Source organism: Lissotriton helveticus, chromosome 2_1 (genome assembly GCF_964261635.1).
Source record: "Lissotriton helveticus chromosome 2_1, aLisHel1.1, whole genome shotgun sequence".
Classification (NCBI taxonomy): Eukaryota; Metazoa; Chordata; class Amphibia; order Caudata; family Salamandridae; genus Lissotriton; species Lissotriton helveticus.
The window spans coordinates 1,505,513,979-1,505,536,112 of NC_136059.1; the positions used below are offsets into that span (position 1 = coordinate 1,505,513,979).

Below are 22,134 nucleotides of genomic sequence, written 5' to 3' on the forward strand. Positions count from 1 at the left end.
GAAAGACATACAGGTTCTTCACAGCGACTTACGGGACCATCTCCTGCACTTAAGGTAAGTATGCGGCAAGGTCCAAGGCTGCACCAACAGGTCACCTCTGGCGGCACTGGGGCAACCGGGTGTAGAGGTGCTTCTCAGCGTCGGGTTCACAATGTTATTTTATAGGGTAAAAACATGTACTGCATTGGGTACTTCACAACGACTTATGGGACCAATCTCCTGAACTTAAGGTAAGTATTGGGCAAAGTCCAGGTGAGCACCAACAGGTCACCTCGGGCTTGGTAGTTTGGTTTGCCCTGTTCCCATCATGCACGGGGACAGGAACAGACTAATTTGCATATAGCCGAGTTCTCAGCTGGGATGGTGCAGTGAGCTAAAAAACGGTGATGGATCAAGCCCTGATCTTTGGACTGGGTAAGAGTGGTCAGCTTAATTCAGGCACTCTGTTCATCACCACCCCCTTTTCTGAATCATTTTGTCCACCATAAGCGTGGAAGGGTATACTCAGATGTGAGTCCCTTGCTCATTGCACCATCAGGATTCAAGCAAGCCGGGCCGACGACGCCTGAAATGGAAGAAAGCGGTCCCCGGAAGCTTGTTTCCTTCCCAGTACAAGAATTGGCTTGGTAGTTTGGTTTGCCCTGTTCCCATCATGCACTGGGACAGGAACAGACTAATTTGCATATAGCCGAGTTCTGAGCTGGGATGGTGCAGTGAGCTAAAAAACAGTGATGGATCAAGCCCTGATCTTTGGACTGGGTAAGAGTGGTCTGCTTAATTCAGGCACTCTGTTCATCACCACCCCCTTTTCTGAATCATTTTGTCCACCATAAGCGTGGAAGGGTATACTCAGATGTGAGTCCCTTGCTCATTGCACCATCAGGATTCAAGCAAGCCGGGCCGACGACGCCTGAAATGGCAGAAACCGGTCCCCGGAAGCTTGTTTCCTTCCTAGTACAAGAATTGGCTTGGTAGTTTGGTTTGCCCTGTTCCCATCATGCACTGGGACAGGAACAGACTAATTTGCTTATAGCGAGTTCTGAGCTGGGATGGTGCAGTGAGCTAAAAAACGGTGATGGATCAAGCCCTGATCTTTGGACTGGGTAAGAGTGGTCTGCTTAATTCAGGCACTCTGTTCATCACCACCCCCTTTTCTGAATCATTTTGTCCACCATAAGCGTGGAAGGGTATACTCAGATGTGAGTCCCTTGCTCATTGCACCATCAGGATTCAAGCAAGCCGGGCCGACGACGCCTGAAATGGCAGAAACCGGTCCCCGGAAGCTTGTTTTCTTCCCAGTACAAGAATTGGCTTGGTAGTTTGGTTTGCCCTGTTCCCATCATGCACTGGGACAGGAACAGACTAATTTGCATATAGCCGAGTTCTGAGCTGGGATGGTGCAGTGAGCTAAAAAACGGTGATGGATCAAGCCCTGATCTTTGGACTGGGTAAGAGTGGTCTGCTTAATTCAGGCACTCTGTTCATCACCACCCCCTTTTCTGAATCATTTTGTCCACCATAAGCGTGGAAGGGTATACTCAGATGTGAGTCCCTTGCTCATTGCACCATCAGGATTCAAGCAAGCTGGGCCGACGACGCCTGAAATGGCAGAAACCGGTCCCCGGAAGCTTGTTTCCTTCCCAGTACAAGAATTGGCTTGGCAGTTTGGTTTGCCCTGTTCCCATCATGCACTGGGACAGGAACAGACTAATTTGCATATAGCCGAGTTCTGAGCTGGGATGGTGCAGTGAGCTAAAAAACGGTGATGGATAAAGCCCTGATCTTTGGACTGGGTAAGAGTGGTCTGCTTAATTCAGGCACTCTGTTCATCACCACCCCCTTTTCTGAATCATTTTGTCCACCATAAGCGTGGAAGGGTATACTCAGATGTGAGTCCCTTGCTCATTGCACCATCAGGATTCAAGCAAGCCGGGCCGACGACGCCTGAAATGGCAGAAACCGGTCCCCGGAAGCTTGTTTCCTTCCCAGTACAAGAATTGGCTTGGTAGTTTGGTTTGCCCTGTTCCCATCATGCACTGGGACAGGAACAGACTAATTTGCATATAGCCGAGTTCTGAGCTGGGATGGTGCAGTGAGCTAAAAAACGGTGATGGATCAAGCCCTGATCTTTGGACTGGGTAAGAGTGGTCTGCTTAATTCAGGCACTCTGTTCATCACCACCCCCTTTTCTGAATCATTGGGTCCCTAGGAGTGGCACAAGATATGCTGCAGCTCTTAGGAACCCTCTTTAGTACCTATGCCCTCGGTACCAGGGGTGTCTTTTTTTTTTCTCCAGAGTTTTATATAGCACGAACTAGAACCGAACCGAATCAGTTATCAGAGCGCTTTACATAGCACCAGTTACGTTACATGAGGACACACTTTCATTGTAGGCACGGGGAGATTAAGTGTTTTGCCCAGAACCACAGGGGTTTTTTGGCGTCGTTACCGAGACTCGAACCCAGATCCCCAGGTCCGAGGTCGAGCGCCTTAGCTGTTAGGCCAACCCGAGACTTACAGAGGTGCTAAAGGCCTAGTCACTTGGGGATCAAGTGACCAGTAGTCTTGTTTTGGGGAAAGAACACTGGCAATGGGGACCTGGTTAGCAGGAACCCCGTGCAATATAGTCAAAGTTGCATCAAATACCAGGTAATAAGTGGAGGGACTAATGCAACAAAAACACAGTTCCCTACAGTCCGAGATTAAACTGGCAAATGGTATATTACCATTAGCAGTCAATTAGACTAAAAAATCCTACAGAAGGAGTCACTGTTCGGAATCAAAGAAAGGCTGAAGTTGAAGGAGACTAACATTTCTTTAAAAAAAAAAAAGTCTTAAAAAAGTCTTTGGCAAATGGCTGAAGTTACTGACAGAAGGTACTCGTATAACCATCATAGTTACAAGGGAAAAGCCAACACATTAACATAACTCCTAGTGCTAGCCTCTTAAAAGGACTAACATTTCTAAAAGCACAATGTGCATTGATATACTCTATAAACACAGTCTCCAGACTTAACTGGTGCTGCCCATTAGCTAGTCTTGATTCCAACAGTGTTTGAAACTCTCAATGAAATGACGTCTTTGTAGAATTAGGAATAGTGTGTTAACGTGCTTTTTTCTTTTTTACTTGAGACTGGTTCATGAGTTAGTGATATTTTGGGGACATTGCACTAACTGAGCATTTTCTGTTATTACAAACTCAAAAATATGCGCTTCTTAGACAGAGGTTTGTGCCAGGATTTATCATTTATATGGTGTGCACAACAGCTCTAGAGTTGTAATATAATTTCAGGTACAAACAGGAGTTTGCGCTCAAACCAGGTTCACTGCCCCACTGCAATGAATGCCTAAGTGTCTCTGCTTGTAGCAGGGGAAAAATTTAATCCAAGTGCAGAAATCTAATGCAGACCCCATCATTGCCCAGACACATCTTTTTTGAACAACAATCACCACATAAAAATAATAAATCTCTCACTCTGAGAACTTTCATGGCCTTTTCAAGTTTCTTCTTCGATTTTGTGTTTTTCTTTCCAGTTGCGTACCGTACCATCAGATCTCTGGCTGTTGGTCCTTCATCCTTTAAAGAAAGTACATTGGCCCAGGATCACGTTAACTTGAGAAACAAACTTCAAAAGCCAATATCATGTATCCTTTAAGAATCAAAACAAACACAGAATATTTAAAGGAGTAGGTGGAATAGAACTGGACATTGTGTCAACTATTTCGCTGGAGCCTGTTATATCTACACCATTAACCAACTTCTCTCCAGTGACCACTCCACTTCAGAGCTACCTTCCCTCGTGCTGTGTTGACAGTTTCTGTTTCCAAAGAAAATATGACTCCTAGTTGTTGTATTCTACTTCTCATTAAATAGTACTGTGTTCCTTTAAGATACTAGTCATGTCAGCATCTAGTTTATGATGTCATGTATTTACAGTGCATGGTAGAATGTTATGCTTTAAGACTAGGAGACTGTTATACTAGGAGATGCTGGCAGATGATGAGCTGTGTAGGTGTATTCAAATAAACCATTCAAAACCCAAGTTCCTGCCTCCTGGATCATTGGATTACAACATAATTTTGGCGACGCGGTCCTACACAGCTGAACCCACGCATCCAACCTCAAGAAGTAATCTTCATCTTCAAACCATCTGCCAATTTTCTCAACTTCAATTTCAACCTCTCAAGAGACTTCAACCATCATCACCTGGAGCCTTTTACTCTCAGATGCCTTCAATATCGAATACAGATAAGTGACTTTTACTTTTCTGGAATCAAATCCAGCAGCGCTTTCAACTTAGACACTCTGCCACATTTCTTAGCGTCTGCATCTTTAAAGCGAAAACATCAAAAATCATTAACCAAAGATTTACTGCCAAGCGGAATAACATTTGCTGCTTCATTTCAAACACAGCACACCTAACTCAGCGCTAACGCATGCTTACTCTGCCAAAACCTTTCCTGCTAATTACATCATTATTTAATTGGCCATCAGTTGTTGCTGCGCTTACATTTCAACAGCGAATTTGGTGTGTTCAGAACAGCACTTTAAAAGCGGCATTTTCGCTTAAACACGAACAAATAGACATTTGTTTACTTTTAATTCCTGACTAACGTCTTCTTCAAAACGCGTCAACTCCCTCGAGCTATGGCTCGCTCGCACTGTTGATTTTGGAATCCAACGCGCGCCAACTCCCTCGAACAGTGCCTCACTTCTTCTGTTTACATTCCCAAGCGCATGCGCGAAGGCAACACTCGTCACACGGAAGAGGAAGAGGAAATCCATGTTCTTTCTGTTACTAAGCGACGGAGTGGTGACTCAGAGGCTCTTTATCTGCATTCTTCGTCTCGTCACTAAGCAACCTGCCTACTACTTGTAGAGCTTCTAGCTAGCTGCCTAGCAACGGATTCTCGCCTGGATTGTTCTTTGTTTTGAACACTCTCAGAATCCTGATTCTTCTTTTGACAATCCATTGTTTTATTTTACAAACAATTCTAGAAGCCTTTTACAAAGTGCTTCCCACGCTTTATACTCAGCAATAAGACATCAAAATTAAATTTTCTTTCCAACTATGGCACAAGACATATGAATACTTGAAGAAAACATTTTAGGGCTATATTCTTTTCCTTCTTTCCACAGTGGAGTCATACAAGTAGAGAATTGAAAAACACACTTTATTCAATTTTTAACAAATTTTTTAATTATTCATACATTACATATCCAACTTGAAAAGCACATAAGTCCCACTAATTTTACAACCTCTCCTTGTTCAAAATGTCCTCTCTACAATCCATAAATGCTCCACCTGCATTTCTTGATTCTCCTGGGGATCCTCCTGTGAAGTGGGATATTTGGTTTGATGCTTTCGAAACTTATTTGGGTGCCATTGGAGCTTCAAGGTTTCGTCCTGAACGAAAAAAATGTATTTTATTGCACTCTTTGGGATTTGAAGGAAGGACTATATTCAAACATTTGCCTGAACTTCCTGTAGATAATGAAGTTGTTGCTGATGAATATCAAACCACTGTCACCAAACTTAAATTGAGATTCGATAAGAAGCCTAACTTGATTGTACTTAGGCATAAGTTCTTTATGAGAAAACAATCTGATTGTGAGGATGTTGATGCATACTTTTCCACTCTTAGAAAACTAGCTTCTGTCTGCTTGTTTGAAAATTTCACCGAGCAATTGATTCGCGATCAATTTGTTGGTCACTGCAAGGACAAACAAACTAGACAGAAGTTACTCACTATGGACAATCCCACTCTTGATGAGACCATCAAGATAGCGAAAAGTATTGAAACCTCTCATGTTTCTTTAAAAGAATTAGAAGACAAGCCTATAGACACTGTTAATTTTGTTGGGGGGTCAAAAAAGAGCAAAAATAGATCTTTTAAACCTGTCAACAATCTGACTCCTAAACTCAAAGACAACTCTTCTGCTAAGTTCAAGGATAGTGGGCCTGTACCCAACAACATGTGTTTGCGTTGTGGAGCTTCCACTCACAACAAAGGTTCAAGGTGTCCAGCCATGAATTCCACATGCAATTATTGCAAGAAATTAGGACATTACGCTACTGTTTGCCTAAGGAAAAAGTTCCAAAAGAAAACTATAGCATGTGTTCTAGAATCAGAGGAAGATTCAGACACAGAAACGATCTCGGTTATTACCGATGATATAGGACCTGATGGAACATCAATCCCACTCACTGGAGATCCTTCAACCTGTGTAGATCCCATTGTTGAAATTCTAGTGGGTGATAAGAAACTCAATTTGTTAGTAGATTCGGGTGCCAGAATTACTATAATTACTAATGACTTGTTCCGAGAAACGTGGGGTCAAAGAACTTTATTTCCCCCTGATAGAAAACCCATTTCATTTCAAAAACGCAAAATACCTCTCTCAGGATTCTTCGAAGACTACTTAGAATTCAAGGGTAGGAGAATCAGAGGGAAAGTGTATGTGGCAGTGGATGGGTTAAATATCCTAGGATGGTTTCATCAAGGACTATTTGGTATGCAACTGAGACCAGGAATGAGAGAACAAGTCTTACTAGTGTCCTGTGAAGAAGAAAACACTCGATGGATTAATGAATTCCCTTCTGTATTTGGGAACCAACTTGGCAAAATTGCAGGTTTCAAACACAAAATAGTTATAAAAGATGGTGCCACTCCCATAAAACACAAACTCAGAAGTGTCCCATTTAGTGTTAGGGAAGACCTGGATAAGGAAATAACCATGCTTTGTGAAAAGGGAATTATTGAACCCACAGAATCTTCATTGTGGTTGTCTCCTCTAGTGGTTGCACGCAAGAGGGATGGAAAGCTCAGGATTTGTGTAGATCTCAGGTCCTTAAACAAAGAGATCTGGGTTGACTCCCATCCCCTTCCAAAGATTACTGATCTATTCACCAACATCATAGGGGCTAAAGTATTTTCAAAGCTAGACTTAGCCAGTGCGTATCATCAGATCGAACTTCACCCTGACTCACGTTCTCTTACTGCCTTTATTTCACCACTAGGTACCTTTCGTTACAAGAGGATGCCGTTTGGATTAGCCTCCGCAGCCTCTGTTTTCCAACGAGTGATGCAGAACATGTTGAGAAATGTTGAAGGGGTTCTTGTTTTTCAAGATGATGTTCTAATCCATGCTAAAGATAATATGACACATGATAACATTATCAGGGAAGTTTTGGGTATCTTTAAAGAAAATGGTGTTGTCTTGAAAAATGAAAAGTGCAAATTCAGTTGCAGTGAAGTTGAGTACCTTGGACATTTATTGTCTTCCGAAGGGATCAAACCTAGGGATGGGTTGATCGATGCCATTATGAAAGCACCAATACCGAAGGACAGGTCAGGAGTCAAATCTTTGTTGGGACTTCTAGAATATTATTCGAGATTTGTACCAGGGTACGCGTCCATTGTTAGACCCATCAGTAATCTACTCAAATTCTCCACGAAGTTCTCATGGACCAGCAATTGTGATGATGCTTTTTCCAAAGTTAAGGATATTCTTAGAAAAGGTGATGCTCTTACCCCATTCCATCCAGACTTGCCTTGTTATATCACTGTAGATGCAAGCAAAGTGGGTTTGGGTGCCATTCTTACACAACGTTCTGGTGAGAGAGAGTTTACTGTTGCATTCGCTTCCAGAGTACTTAGAAGTGCTGAAGTTCAATATTCCGTTATTGAGAAGGAATTATTAGCGTGTGTGTGGGCTATTGACAAATATCGGCCATATATTTGGGGTAGGCGTTTTAATTTGATAACTGACCACAAGCCATTAGTCTCCATATTGTCAGCTGGTCCAAGCAAGTGTTGCACGCCCAGAATCACAAGAATGGTTACCAACCTACTCCAATATCAATTTGACATCACACACATCTCTGGGGGGAAAAACACACGAGCGGATTATTTGTCACGTTTTCCTCAGAGTGATGGTGTAAGAGAAGGTACGAATTTTCATGATCTGAATGATGAAGACAATGAGGATTGTTTTGTAGCTTCGATAGACGTACCTGTTTTAGCTGTGGGGTCTGAGGAGAATTGGAGAGAATCATTGGCAAAAGACAAAGTGTTGCAGGAAGTATATGGCTTTGTCAGAAATGGGTGGCCCAAAGAAAAATCCTTATCTTCTGTACTACAGCCTTATTGGAAAATCGAATCTGAAATTTCCATTGAGGATGGTCTTTTAATGAGGTGTGACAAACTGATACCACCTCATGATCTCAGACCTATCATCATGAAAGAGTCCCATGAGGGACATTTGGGAATGTCCCTTACAATACGTCGAGTGCGACAAGATTTTTGGTGGCCGAGCATGGACAATGAAATTCGCACCTATGTTGAGAATTGTCCAGTGTGCTCTGTATCTGAAAAATCACTCAAAATTACTGTTCCACCCCTATCTCCTATTGAGTGTCCCAATAGTCCTTGGGTTAAAGTAGGCATTGATATCATGGGTCCTTTTGATGTTTTGCCATCAGGTTTGAGATTCATAATAGTTTTAATGGATTATACATCGAAATGGCCGGAAATTAAAGTTGTAAGAGAAGTTAGTGCTACCACTGTGATTAAGTTTCTAAAGGAGGTGTTCATGAGAGAAGGTTTTCCTGAATCAATCGTCTCAGATAATGGGACTCAGTTTGTTAGCTTGGAATTTCAGTCATTTCTCAAGTCAAGTGGGATTAAGCACTTCAAGAGCTCACTTTACTATCCACAAACGAATGGCCTCGTTGAGAGAATGAACCGTGTTGTGGGAGAATGTGTCAAGTGGGCTGTGGAGATGAAGCATGATGTCCTTGTTTCTTTGGAAAGTATGATATGGTCTTACAGAACTACACCACACTCTTCCACAAAGATTTCTCCATTTGAAGTTTTGAGAGGGAGAAGAGCTAATACCAGCTTTAGGCCTAGCTGGATGTCAAAATGGTTTTCTTCCATTGTTAATCTTGAATCTGTCTTAGAAACAGTCAAGTCAAATTCTAAAGTAGCTCAAGATAGAGAGAAATGTTGGTTTGATCAAAAAAAAAAAGCAAGGATGGTTACTTTGTGTGTGGGGGACTTTATAAAAATAAAGAACTCTACACATGTAAAGAAAGGGAGAAGCAAATACAGTCAACCTATCAAAATTGTGAGAATAGGTGATAATGCTGTTCAAGTTGAAGGAGGATGTTGGTGGAATGTTTCGAAAGTTGTGAAAGCTAAAAATAAAGAAGTTAATGTAGCTCCTCAACAACAAAAAGACATACTTACCAGCAATATGAATTTACCCAGTAGAAAAAGTTCTAGATCTATCAACTTACCTTACAGGTTTCGAGAGTAATTTCCAATTGTTTTCATCCATAGTTTTCATACTAAGTTTTCTTTAAAATTGTTTTTATCTTTTGAACTTTCCTTTCCTTTAGAAGAAAGGGAGGTATGTTGTATTCTACTTCTCATTAAATAGTACTGTGTTCCTTTAAGATACTAGTCATGTCAGCATCTAGTTTATGATGTCATGTATTTACAGTGCATGGTAGAATGTTATGCTTTAAGACTAGGAGACTGTTATACTAGGAGATGCTGGCAGATGATGAGCTGTGTAGGTGTATTCAAATAAACCATTCAAAACCCAAGTTCCTGCCTCCTGGATCATTGGATTACAACACTAGTCTTGTGCTTTTGCTACTGACTCACGATATGAACAGCAAAATCTCTGCAAAAAGAATAGACTATCCCCGGCTTGGCTACCACCTGCACAAAGCACACACTGATGCATTTAAATCAAGACAGCCACAATGCGTTCACTATAGGTGGAAAGTAGGCCCCAAACTATAGAGGAGTGCACAAAACAAAAGCCATTTAGAAAACAGCTTTTATAAGTACTGAACTATAAAGGGGCCTCCATGTATCCAGAGAACTGTTACACCTCCTGTTCCATTTTAAAGTGACTCAGGCTATGTGTTTTTTAATACCCTGAATGAATTTATCACAGTATAGCAACTGAGTGTGTATGTAGTGCCCAGTTCCATGAATGTATACATACCTTAAGTAACATTTAATTACATTATACATTTATCTTTAATGCGCCATCAAAGTAATAATTTGATGCTCAAACATTGCGTTTACTTTAGAACTAATTCTGCTTCACAATAACTGCAAGTGAGGTTATATTCAGAAACAGTGAGTGATTGAATTCCCCCACACCCTAACTTAATGTAACTGGGGCTGCTTGCTTAGTACACATCTTAACATCGAGGACAATGCATCAGAATTGATGTTCAACTTGCAGCTGAATTTCTATAGTCCAAACACAATGCGTTAGTAATGCATCGCTCACCTTGCTGTGAGTAACACAAGACTAGTCCACACCATCTGAAAATGGGAGGAGGGTGACTTCAATGCCTTCCATGCCTTGGTTACAGCTCTCCTTGCTATCAACAATGCTAGGTCTGACAATCTCGATTCAGCCCTGCAACCTTTTGGCCATCGAAATCCATCAAAAATACATTCCTTCAAGTTACACAGACCTGAACCTCCTAGCAGTTTAGATAATACATCTGTAATCTCCTATCAATATTGTGTTATTTCCCGGTATCAGGCGCAAACACAGTAAGATTATGGACGGAGAGCTGAAACTTTCAGACACTCACCCCCAGTCACTTTAGATCTGTGTTGAATCCATCATTGTTCTTTTGCTCTCTGTGCAATGTGAGTTCATACCCAGACATATGCAAATAAGTCTTGACCCTGCTCCTCATGGGAACAGTCCAGCCCGAACTGCCAAGCCAGGTATTCCCTGGACCAGAGACAAGCATCCTGGGACCTGTTTCGGGGTAACATCCCTCATCAGCCAGGCTAGCTTAGAGGCAAAGTGAGCAAGGGACCCCCGTCTGGGCATAAACTGCCAACTTAGGGTGAACAAAGCAAACACAATTAGATGATGGACGGAGAGCTGTAACTTTTCAGACGCTCACCCCCAGTCACTATATCATCTGGGCTGAATCCATTATCATTCTTTTGCTCACTTCGCCAATTCAGACCCAGCCATATGCAAATCGGTCTTCACCATGTTCCTCATGGGAACAGTCCAGCCCTAACTACCACCTAGTGTTTGTGCTATTTCCATGTATCCCCACATCATGTGTAGGAACCCTTAGCTTCTTGTATTCTGAATCTTGGACATTCAGATGTTGCCCCTGAATAGATCTTAATTTTTTTTTTTAGAATGACAGGCCCTGAGTAGGAAGATGAAACAGATATATTTAAATCTGGTGTTTCAGGACAATGTATGGGGGTAGGATAAGTCTCGAACCCATTCATTATGATTGAATTCTCTTCTCATATCTGTGTCCCATTTGTTTCAAAGGTTGTTCAGAGAAAGTCCTCAGCTGCACCAAATGGGGGAAAGCTCAAGGTGTGTGGTGTTGAAGAAGAAGAAAACAATTATACATTGCTCCTTCTAAATTTGGGATATATCTTTCCCTCTTACTACTCTCATTGATATTTCTGTTTTTCTAACCTGGGCCCCAATTTGCAGGAGATCTCTGCACCAGTTTTAGGATGACATGATGTATTTGTATGTTCTACTGTATTGTACTTACCAATAAATAGTTTACATACTCACTTGAACACAGAACTGTTGTAGATTCATTATATTAAAAAAGTCAGAGCAGAAAGGCCTATTTTTTTTTTATTTCCGCTACTTAACACCAAACTTTACTTAAAGAATGATATACTTTAGTGTACAAATTGCTACAATGTCAAAATAACTATTGCATCATACTGTAGCACCTTCATTTAAATTTGGTAAATACCTTGTTATTAGTAACTTCACTCTTAGTTGGCAAAATTAACTAAACCTATTTAAAGAAATACATTATTTCAAGAGCAAAGGTAATTTATTTGTATAGCTCACAGTCATGCTGTCCACACATAATGGAACTGTTCCAGTGGGAAGGTAATTACCAACAGTGTTTACCCAGCGACTGAAAAAGCTACAGTTACATGAGTTATGTTCGAGTAAGCTCTTAGAAGTTTCGTGAGCAAGCTTTAGGCCAAAAGAACTGAAACTTTGTCTGGTATGATAACCTCTCTAAAGAACGTGGAGAGACCTTTGTTTTACACACCTTGAGAAATGTGTGATGTTTCCAACAACCCCAACTCACTCATTAGTTTTGGAAATAGTCGCACAGCTGACTCCCTCCATGCACAACAATAACTGACCTCAGATTCGGAATCACTCTCTCGTTTCTCATCTTCATCTCGTCCCAGGAAAAATTTAAGGGCAGCTACCAGAATCTGAAATAAAAAGATTGTTTGAAGCAGATTGCTAAGGAAAAATGGTCTGCTTTTTACAAACTCAAATACACTTTCAAGAATATTACGTTAGGAAGTCTTAAAATCAAATGTTTACAAGCGCTCTCTCTAAAAGTTTAAATTCTTAAGAAATGTAAAATAGGGGAACAAGCCATGAAGATCCACATGCAAACTAGTAGCTGTCAATTTTCAAAATTCAGCAGAATTCACCTGTAGTAGAAGACGAGGATATCAGGAGCTGGTTAGAGTCACGGATTGTCATCCAAGGGTGGGAACATCAAGCCCACCGACTGTAGCATTGCTGGTTTATGCTTAAAAAAAAAAAACTTATCGGGTTTGAGGACCTAGTCAAATGTATGGGTATGGTATCTGATAAATTTGATCAAAGATTGCCTTCAGGAAAAAAAAAAATATTCTTGAGTCCCCTCACTCACCATGGTTTCCCCACGGTGACATGCTTCATCATTGGGGCCATCCCAGTTCTCTACGAACTGGGGCTTGCTGCGACTTGCGGAAACTACGTAGGAGCACTTATAGTGGAAGACTATGTGTATTGCAATGTGTGGTGGAGTGGATTAAGTGATTAAAAATACCTTACTAGTTGGCTGAAATACTTTATTATAGCTCCTAGGTTGGTATGTCTAAAATGGGGTGTTACACAAAAGGACTAACTATTATTGGGTTAGCAATTCAGTGTAAGATCAACATGTTTCGAGCATACCCCTAGCTCTTCATCAGGACCACACAGGGACCAGCCCTGTGTATGCCACTCCTAATAATAATAATCCTAAATATGGAAATAAGAAATTAATACATTCAAATGAACAAAAACGCTGCAACTAATAAAAGCATGCGTGTTTATACATACGATCGCTATGTCACGTAGTATGGTCAATTCTGAGCAAAACAGTGCCTCATGGACGCAAAAGGGGCGAGGCCTCCGTGAAAGTAATATTTCAATTAGTAGAACCTCGTGTTTGCAGACCTAGTCGTCTCCCTGTCGGACCAATTTCGGAGCCCAAAACTTTCTCCAACTCTTGGAATTGGGATAACAATTAGAGAATGATGAAATGAAGAAAAAATAGCAAATTCACCCAAGCTTGACCAAAGAAAGCATTCTTGGAAAAGAATGTGTATGCATTTGGATTGATGGGTTCAAGTAAGGACCATCCAGTCATCCAAAGAAATGTAAGGATCATCCAGTCATCCAAAGAAATCTTCGAAGTCCTCTTTAGGCTTTGCTGCAATCTTCTTCGTCCTTTTTCGTAGGTTGCAGGAATCTAACCTATAGGTCTGGGGGAGCCACCTAAATACCAAATCTAGGGGGAGTTTTAGGGGAGTAGTAGGTAGGGCCAATGGCCACCCTCCTGTGGGAGGGGGTAAAGACCTAGCTCTGATTGGAGGATCCCCTCTTCTTCAATATGGAGGGGACTGAAAAGTGTGCTTAACTTTGCCTCCTCCGCCTAAGGCGTGGAGTTGGAAATGGTAGGCACACCTCCTAGCCTTTACAAGTTTTCCAACCAATTTTCTCGCCCAAAGTGGGAGTGTAAACTGGGCGCTGCCATCTGCTGCTAGCAGCAGAGGCAGGTGTGGGGTCACAGTACAAAGGGGGCATGCCTTTGAAGCTTCCCCTTAGAGCACTGGCCTCTCCTGCGGGAGGAAGTGTAAGACCTCTGCCCAGGATGTGCATTGTTCCTTTTTCCAGAGAGCAGAGGCTGTCCACCGAGGGGTCATAAAACATGTCTGTGTGTGGAAGGCTACCTAAAGCCAGTCAGTGCCCACACAAGGGTTGGTAGGATTTCAGGGGGCACCTCTGAATACATGTTACAATAAATCCCACACCGGCACCAATGTGGGTCTATTGTGAGGAGTAGTCCCGTACTAAACACTCATATGTTCAGGGAAGCCATCTTGTTATTGTTAAGTGCTTTTATAGTGCGCAATAGCTACTCCAAGGAGTGTCCCAGCGTGGAACCAAGAAGAGTCTCTAAACTGCACAACCAGCATCTACGGGAACAGGTGAGTTTTTAATAGTTTCTTGAAGGCTAACGGTCCCGAGTATTGCGTAGTAGAAATGGGAGGGCATTCCAAGCCTGGGCAGTCTTCACAGCCAGAGAACATCCACCCAGCTTGTGGCGGAAGAACCGAGGCACCCTAGGTAGAAGGAGGGCAGAAGATCACAGTTGTATGGGAGCAGATAGAATTCCGAATAGGAGAACTTTAAATTTATTTATTTATTCAAAGTTTTATATAGCGCGAACAAGATCTTTGCAGATATCAGAGCGCTTTACAGAGACCAGGGTTGGGGCAACCAGGAGGGTGATTAAAACAATATTGGGTACAATATGCTAGCATAGTAGAATAGGATAACAGTCAAGTACATATATGAGAAACCAGAAAACGATCAAGTAACTAATAAAACAAGAAGCGGTGCAGAGTCTTAGATCCAGCAATAATAGAGATCAGGTGAAGTTAGGCCATACGGATGGCTATTACCTCTTTCTTAAAGCTAGCAGGAACCAGTGGTAGGGGCAACAGGAAGGTAGTTGGAACAAACTATTAGGAACAAAATAGTAGTCGGTAGTAGGTGAAATAGCATAATAAGATATCAGTCATATACAAATATAATACAATAGACAGGCAGGTAACCAGTACTACGGCAACGATGCAGAAGTCTCTGTTCCAACAGCAGAAGAGTTCAGGTGAACTTGGCCATAAGGATGGCTTTTACCTCTTTCTTAAAAAGCGCCGTGGAGGAGATATGCCTAGTTTCAGTAGGGAGTCCATTCCAGATCCTGGGCGCCATTCCTGAGAAGGAGCGTTTGTATGTTTTTTCCTTCCGGAATCTACGAGGTTTCAGGAGTAGATTTTTTGTACTTCTATTGGATCTCGAGCCTCCGGATATAGTCAGCTTTTGGGTGAGGTAGCTGGGTGACTTGTGGTGTACGGCCGAGTGTGTCATAACGGCTATTTTCAGCTGTATTCTGGCCTCAAAGGGCAGCCAGTTCAGGGATTTTAAATCAGGGGATATATGCGAATGTTTCCTTGAACCAGTGATGAGTCTCGCGGCAGCGTTCAAGGAGGCTCTTAGGGGAGCGGTTGTTGAAAGGGGGAGTCCGCTAAGGGTCACAATTCCATAGTCTATGCGAGGGATGACTAGGGCCTGTACAGCAGTTTGGAAGTCCTTAGCTGGGAGGCAGGGTTTAAGTTTCCTCAAAGTGTTGACTTGGAAGTTAGCTCCTTTAGTGGCTTTGCTAATGTGCTGCTGCATGTTGAGCTTGGCATCAAGTGTAATGCCTAAGGATTTCGCAGATTCCACAATGGTGGGTTGGACATTGAGCGCAGTTAGCTGATTGAGCCAGGTTTGGGTGATGGCAATTTTCATGGGAGGTGAGATCAGAAGGAACTCAGTTTTCAGAGCATTTAATTTGAGGTGATTATCGGCCAGCCATGATTGGGTGTTTCTGAGTGTGGAGTTCAGAAGCTTGATGTCTTCCGGGGATTGTAGCTTGAGGTAAAGTTGAGTGTCATCGGCGTACATATGGAAGTGTACATTAGATGCTTGAAGCAAGGTGGTGAGTGGTTCCATGACGAGGTTGAACAATGTGGGGGATAGGGAGGAGCCTTGTGGGACGCCTAAAGTTACCGGCACCGGTGAAGACAGCACGTTGTTGATCTTGAACTTCTGAGACCGGTTATGTAGGAAGGAAGTGAACCATTTGAGAACAGTCCCGGATAGACCCATCCTGGTATTTAGCAGCTCCAGAAGGTTCTCATGTTTGACAGTATCGAAAGCTGAGGAGAGGTCAAGAAGGATGAGGAGGCAGGAATCGTTGCGATCAAGGATTTGGAGGGCGTCATCAATTATGTGAGTCATAGCCGTTTCCGTGCTGTGTTTCGCTCGGAAGCCTGATTGATGAGGGTTGAGGAGGTCAAACTGATCAATATGTTTTGTCAGTTGGAGTTGTACACATTTTTCCAGAAGCTTGGCCAAGGTGGGGATATTGGTGATAGGGCGATAGTTGTTCAGGTCAGCCTGGTCAGCTGTCGGTTTCTTGAGTATAGGTGTGACTTGCCCCACCTTGAGGGAATCTGGGATGATGCCTTGTTGAAGGGAGCTGTTAATGATTTTGGTCCAGAGTGGGAGGAGCAAGGGGGTGAAGTCTTTCACAGCATTAGCAGGCAGGGGGTCAGTGAAGTGATTAGAGGGCTTCAATGTGCCGAGCAGTTTGTGAATTGCTTCTTCAGTGTAGGTGTCGAATGACGTCCATGATGCGTTGTTTTTAGGGTGAGTGTTAGTCATGCTGATGGGGCTGGAGTATCGGCTTGCATCAATGAGGAGATCACTTCTTATGTTGTCGGTCTTTAACTTAAAGAATGCAGAAAAGTCTTCACAGTGTGGAATATCGCTTGTTGCGCTGTTTGATTGTGTGGGTTGCATCTTGGTTTGAGATTTGACTAGATCGAACAGTTTTCTTGGTCGGTTCTTTGCTTGGTCCAGCTGGAGGCTAAAGAAGTCTGATTTTGAGCGCTTGATTTTCCTAAAGTAGGCATTTCTCTTGGAATGGATAATGGCACTCTGCCACCTCAAACCTTAAATACTTTCTGTGTATCACATGAATGGGGATGTGAAAAATAGGCATCAGGAAGATCTAGACGTAAAATCTCCAACGTTTAGGGGCTGTAGAATCTCTTGGAGCAAAAAGCATCCTGAATGGTTGTTCCTTCATGAAGTTGTTCAAAAATCTTCAATCCATGACTTGCCTCTATTTCCCGGACTTCTTTATGAGGAAGACATTTTAATAGAATCCCTTATTTCAATGGATATATAGAACTACTTCTAGAGCCCCTTTGCGAATAAGAAGTGAGATCTCTTGTTTTAAGAGAGCTAGATGTTGATTGGACCTCTTTCGTGGAGGGTTCCTGGGAGGCTTTTAAAAAAATTCCAGGGTGGGACATGGACGAATGATATCCAGTACCGAAGAGATATTCTTCCATCGGTCGTTATAATGGTAAAGCCTGCGATGGAATGTGTTTGCAGAGGTGAATGATGCCTGAGTTGTTTGTCTAGTATAAGATGCAGCTGTTGGTGCTCTATATCGTTGCTGCGGGACATACTGTTGCTGAAACCCCAACAGGATTTTACGGTAATGTTGATACCTGTATGACTGGTACAAACCTCTAGAGGCGAACTGACCTTTTCCTCTATTGCTTCGAAAGCGTTGAAAACAGCTTTGCTGTAACAAACCTAGCGAAAGTGTAGTGTCCGTTTCAGCCTTAATGAACTGCAGATAGGCATCCACATGCTTGCCATATGGATTTTCCTCATTAAAAGGCATGCCCACAATCTTGGCCTGAACTTCTGGGTGTAAAGAGGTAGCTTCCAGCCAACCGTGTCGGTGTAACACCGCCGCTTCAGCCATTTGTTTAAAGGCGTTAGAAGCTACATCCAAAGCAGTATCAATAATCTCAGATGACTCCCTCTCCTCTTCCTGCAATATTTCCATAGACCCTTTCTGTTAATCCTCGGGTAAGAACTCAAGAAAAGTTGCCATATCCGAGCACATAGGTCTGTCATACCTCCACAAAATGGCCAGCGTACTGGATGCACTTATAGCCATGGCTTCCATTGCGGAGAACATCTTCCCCACATTGTCCGAATGTGTTCCTTCTTCTCCAGTGGACCTGAATAGGGAGTTGAAGATTGTCTAGATCGCCTCTGGGCCGCCTGCATCACCACCGAGTCTGGACGAGGATGTCCAATTAGACATGAAGAAGATTTTCTGTCGAGGAATGACAGCTGCCACCAAAGCTGGAGTTTTCATCAATTTCAGACCTTCTTCCCAAATTTGATTGACTATGGAAATTGATTTGACTGATTTTCTGGCGGAGTTTTTGAAGGCATATAAAAAACAAAAAAACAATCTGTTTGACCATTATTGGCGGAAAAAAGCGTTTTGATGCTCTCTCTAAAAGCTCAAGAAATCCTCCAATATTCTCTGGAGGTTAATGAATAGGTGGTGGTGTGGGTGATATGCTGAGTATGGGGAACGGGGGGCTACATAATCATCCTATTCTTGCCCAAGACCGATTGATTCTGAGGGATCTCGCTTTCTTCAGGTTGGTCCTCACCATCACTTTCAACATAATCATCATGAATCGTGATCTGAGGCAGCACAAATATCTGAGCGAGGCTGATAGCTTGCTGGTTTATTTTCCTGCATTTGCTGCACCCTGGAAACACCAGGAGTATCATCAAGTGCCAAGGTAGTCTGTGGATTAGTTATTGTAGGAGCATTTGCTTCACTGAATATTTTATAATAATTGTTAAGCGTGTGATGAAGATCTCTCATTAATGTGACTGCCACTCTGATGGTATCTTCTGTATAGTGAAGTTTTCCTCAAATGCCTCCTCTTAAGGATAATTCTCTTGAAAAGATTCATAATGACAAGACTTCTATCCCGTCTAGTTTGAAAACAGAAATCCCCTTCATAGTAAGAGGACGAGTCTTTACTTTGACCATCCTCATCATACTCCTGGCACTTTACATACAGCTGCGTGGAACTATACGCTGGCCATCATTATCTTCTGAATCCTCTACTTCCAGCACATGCTTAGGTGGAAGCATTGATGCCTTACTTGTGGAGGTCTGGTGCAGTTAGATGGTCACAGGAATGCCCCCCTGAGTAATTAATCAAAAATGAGTTTCCTGCACTGTCGACGAGGCCATTGATGGTATCATCAGTGAAGGGGCTCTTGTGTGTTTGGTTGCCCCAATGGTCTGGACCGCAGGCATTTTTGGTTTCAACCGTAAAGCACTCATCGATGAGAACACAGTCGTCAGCAGCTTCGTCGGCAAAGGCAATGTGTTTGCGGTCTTCAACGACGAGGATGAGACTGCAATTGTCGATGTTATTGTCGTGCCCATGCGCGAAGCTGTAGTCGACGTTGAGACACCCGTTAGCAGTGGGTCTGTCATTGACTATGACTCCTTGAAGGGGAGGAGCTGGGTCAGAAGAAGTCTTTTCAGAAAGAAAGGGGTAACTGGAAACCCATTTTAACTGGTTTATAAGCATCTGCTAATTTTTGTGATGTTTAACCTTTTTATAAGCCCTTACATGAAGTATATTCCTCATGTTTGTGTATTCTGGGGAGCGAAGATGAGACCTGGCCTTCCTCACCAGATGCAGTACGTGAGAAAGTGTCTCTTTGTGACATAGTTAGCCCCCACTTGTTGCCTGGTATTTAATGTGGTTTCAATTGTAGTGCACAGGGTACCTGCCAACCAGGTCCCTTGTGCCAGTGCTTCTTCCCCAGAACGATTCCACAAATGGCCTTTCAGGCCCCGTGTAAGTCCCCTGTAAATGGTAACTGGGTAGATAGGGCATTGGGACTGAAGAGGGTCCCCTAGGGACGCCTAACCTATGACCTGCAGACTGCCACTGCAGCATGCATGGCCTGGTGTAGACAAACTGGCAAAGTCGACATGGCACACTGCCTGTGTGCCCTGCAAACTTGCACAGACTAAGGTATAGGTAAGTCTCCCCTCTAGCAGGCCTTCCATCTCTAAAGCGAGGTGTACTATACCACAGGTGTTCGCATATCTGAATGAGCAAATATGCCCCTACAATATTTAAGTTCATTCTTAGATATTGTAAGTGCAAGGGAAGCCATACGGAGTACATAGGCTGGAAACTCAACAACTCGAGTTGCCTAGCATTATGATGGTTTCTCTGAAACCAGGATTGTTTGGTACAAAACTAATCCTCTCAATAAACCCACACTGATGCCAGTGTGGGCTTTATTGAACCATGTGCTCAGAGGGCACCTTAGAGGTGCCCCTGAAAGCTTACCAACTTTGGTGTGGCCACAGGCTGGCTGTAGGCAGCCTCCCACCACCAGACATGTTTCTGGACTCCTGGGACCAGAAACAGTGCACATCCTGGGTTAAGGTGTCACACCTCCTCCCCCAAGATGGGCACAGTGCTCGAGAGGGAAGCTTCAAAGGCCTACCGCCTTTGTAATGTGATATTATGGGAGCCTGCTTAAATATTTCGAATACTGACTGGGTCACTTTTGTCAACTCTTTTGAGATCATATGCTGTCAGGAAATATGGTTGAGGGAACGATTCCACATGTATGGGTATCACGCCTATTTTCAGCCAGCAATGCCGTATGAGGCAGGAAGAGCCAAAGATGGACGCGCCACCTTCTGTTCTGTCAAAATAATTGATTTTCAAACCTCTGAATGTTAGTCCTCCCATAGTTTCCTGGTCACTCTCTTAACCTTTCCTGTTGAGCCCGATAGGTTAATCCATCACTCATCGAATCATTGTAAACCCTTACACCCACTGAGACTGCACATTTAAGTGCTGTTTTGAAGGATGTCTGGAGTGTTTGCGGCTCTGCTTCTTTAATTAACTCAATGAATAAGACTCTGACTGGATGTTTGATATAATACTGTGAGATTATTTGTTTGCTATTTTAGAGCTTTAATAGAATGTGTATGTTTGTTTACATGGCTTTTAAACAAAAAAGACGTACGTGGTAAGTGAAAACATTTTCGTGTTTATGCACACTGATCTGCTTTGAATGGTGCCCCCCCCCTCATTTCTATTAGGAGTACTCTCTCTTTGCAGATAGTGAAAGGTAGTTAACGCAGGCCTTTGCCCCCGTTGTAATCCGTCGTGCCTGCTTCTCTCTCCATTTGATTGATTGTTATCCAAGTATTTACTGTTTTAGAATTAGTTCTCTTTGGTTCATTCTCTATTTACAAACAAACACAGAGTCGCAATACTCTGTTTAGTCTTTGCAGATAACGAAAAATCGTGTAAAAAAAAAAAGAAAAGGAATCGAGTAAAATCAGTAGGCCACTAATGGGATCTCTTTTTGACCTCGCTAAAATAGAAACAAATACCAACCTTGGGACACGTTTCAACGGCATGGCAAGAATAAGAGCTCTTTTGTCTCAGAGAGAGGTGGCCTTGAGTTCGGCCCGTGAAACTTTCGTACTTCACATAGCGAACACCCGTACAGAGGTGCACACCCTTTTCAATTAAGATTTGCCTTTCAATTTCAGCAACATGTTTCCGACTATCTTTAACGCATCCTCCACAAAGTCCCTGGCGCACTTTTTTAAAGTTGTTACCAGTGGTCTCGTGACTTCATTTGAGAAAATCTTTGGAGTCATCCCTGCTTCCTTTCATTCCATTTTCTCCACTCTGGTTCGTGGATTGGCATTTTTACTTGCATTACCAGCGGACGCTCTTGTGCTTTTTTACATTTTTAAATATGGATGTCCCTCCTATGCAACCTCACACCCTGCAGCTGCTGACACTGTTCCGCAATCGCATGCTAGAATATTATGGCACAATGCCGTTGGCGATATTAAGCACGGCATATGGATTATCTTTTCGATTCTCCTACTTCACCTGTGTCCAGCCTGTATTTCACTGCCTGACCTGTGATTTCGATTGGGCCATTGATTTGTGTCTCTGCGGACCGGTTTCTCCTGACGTCGACTTTAATCAGCTGATGACTCCTATCATTACTCACGAGTTGGTTTGTCCTGGCGAAAGGATTATGGCTGTGGCATTGATGCATGGACTACTTGGTCCCTGGAATTTACTGGCGGCAGCACAGTCTTTCTTGGAACAGAGCTTCTTGAAAACCCACCGAGCTGTCCTCTGATGGTGATAGAGGATCCGGTGCTGGGAGAGCACGTATGTTCTTTTCCGCTTTTAAATTGGATGGCTGAACTGTTTTCGGATGAAGACGGTGACTTCCTATTGGAGGCTGTTGCAGCTTATTTTGCATACACAGTTATGTCATAG

At 42.8% G+C, this 22,134-nt stretch overlaps 1 protein-coding gene across 1 annotated transcript in view; it reads right to left on the minus strand.

The window, feature by feature from the left end:
- SDAD1 (SDA1 domain containing 1) overlaps positions 1–22,134 on the minus strand; it is a 202,501-nt gene that overhangs the window by 114,773 nt on the left and 65,594 nt on the right. Inside the window, exons 8-9 of the mRNA XM_078676393.1 lie at positions 12,208–12,282; positions 3,476–3,577 (exon numbers count right to left, since the gene is read on the minus strand). Of these exons, the coding sequence (XP_078532519.1) occupies positions 3,476–3,577; positions 12,208–12,282 (177 nt within the window). The remainder of the gene's footprint in view (positions 1–3,475; positions 3,578–12,207; positions 12,283–22,134) is intronic.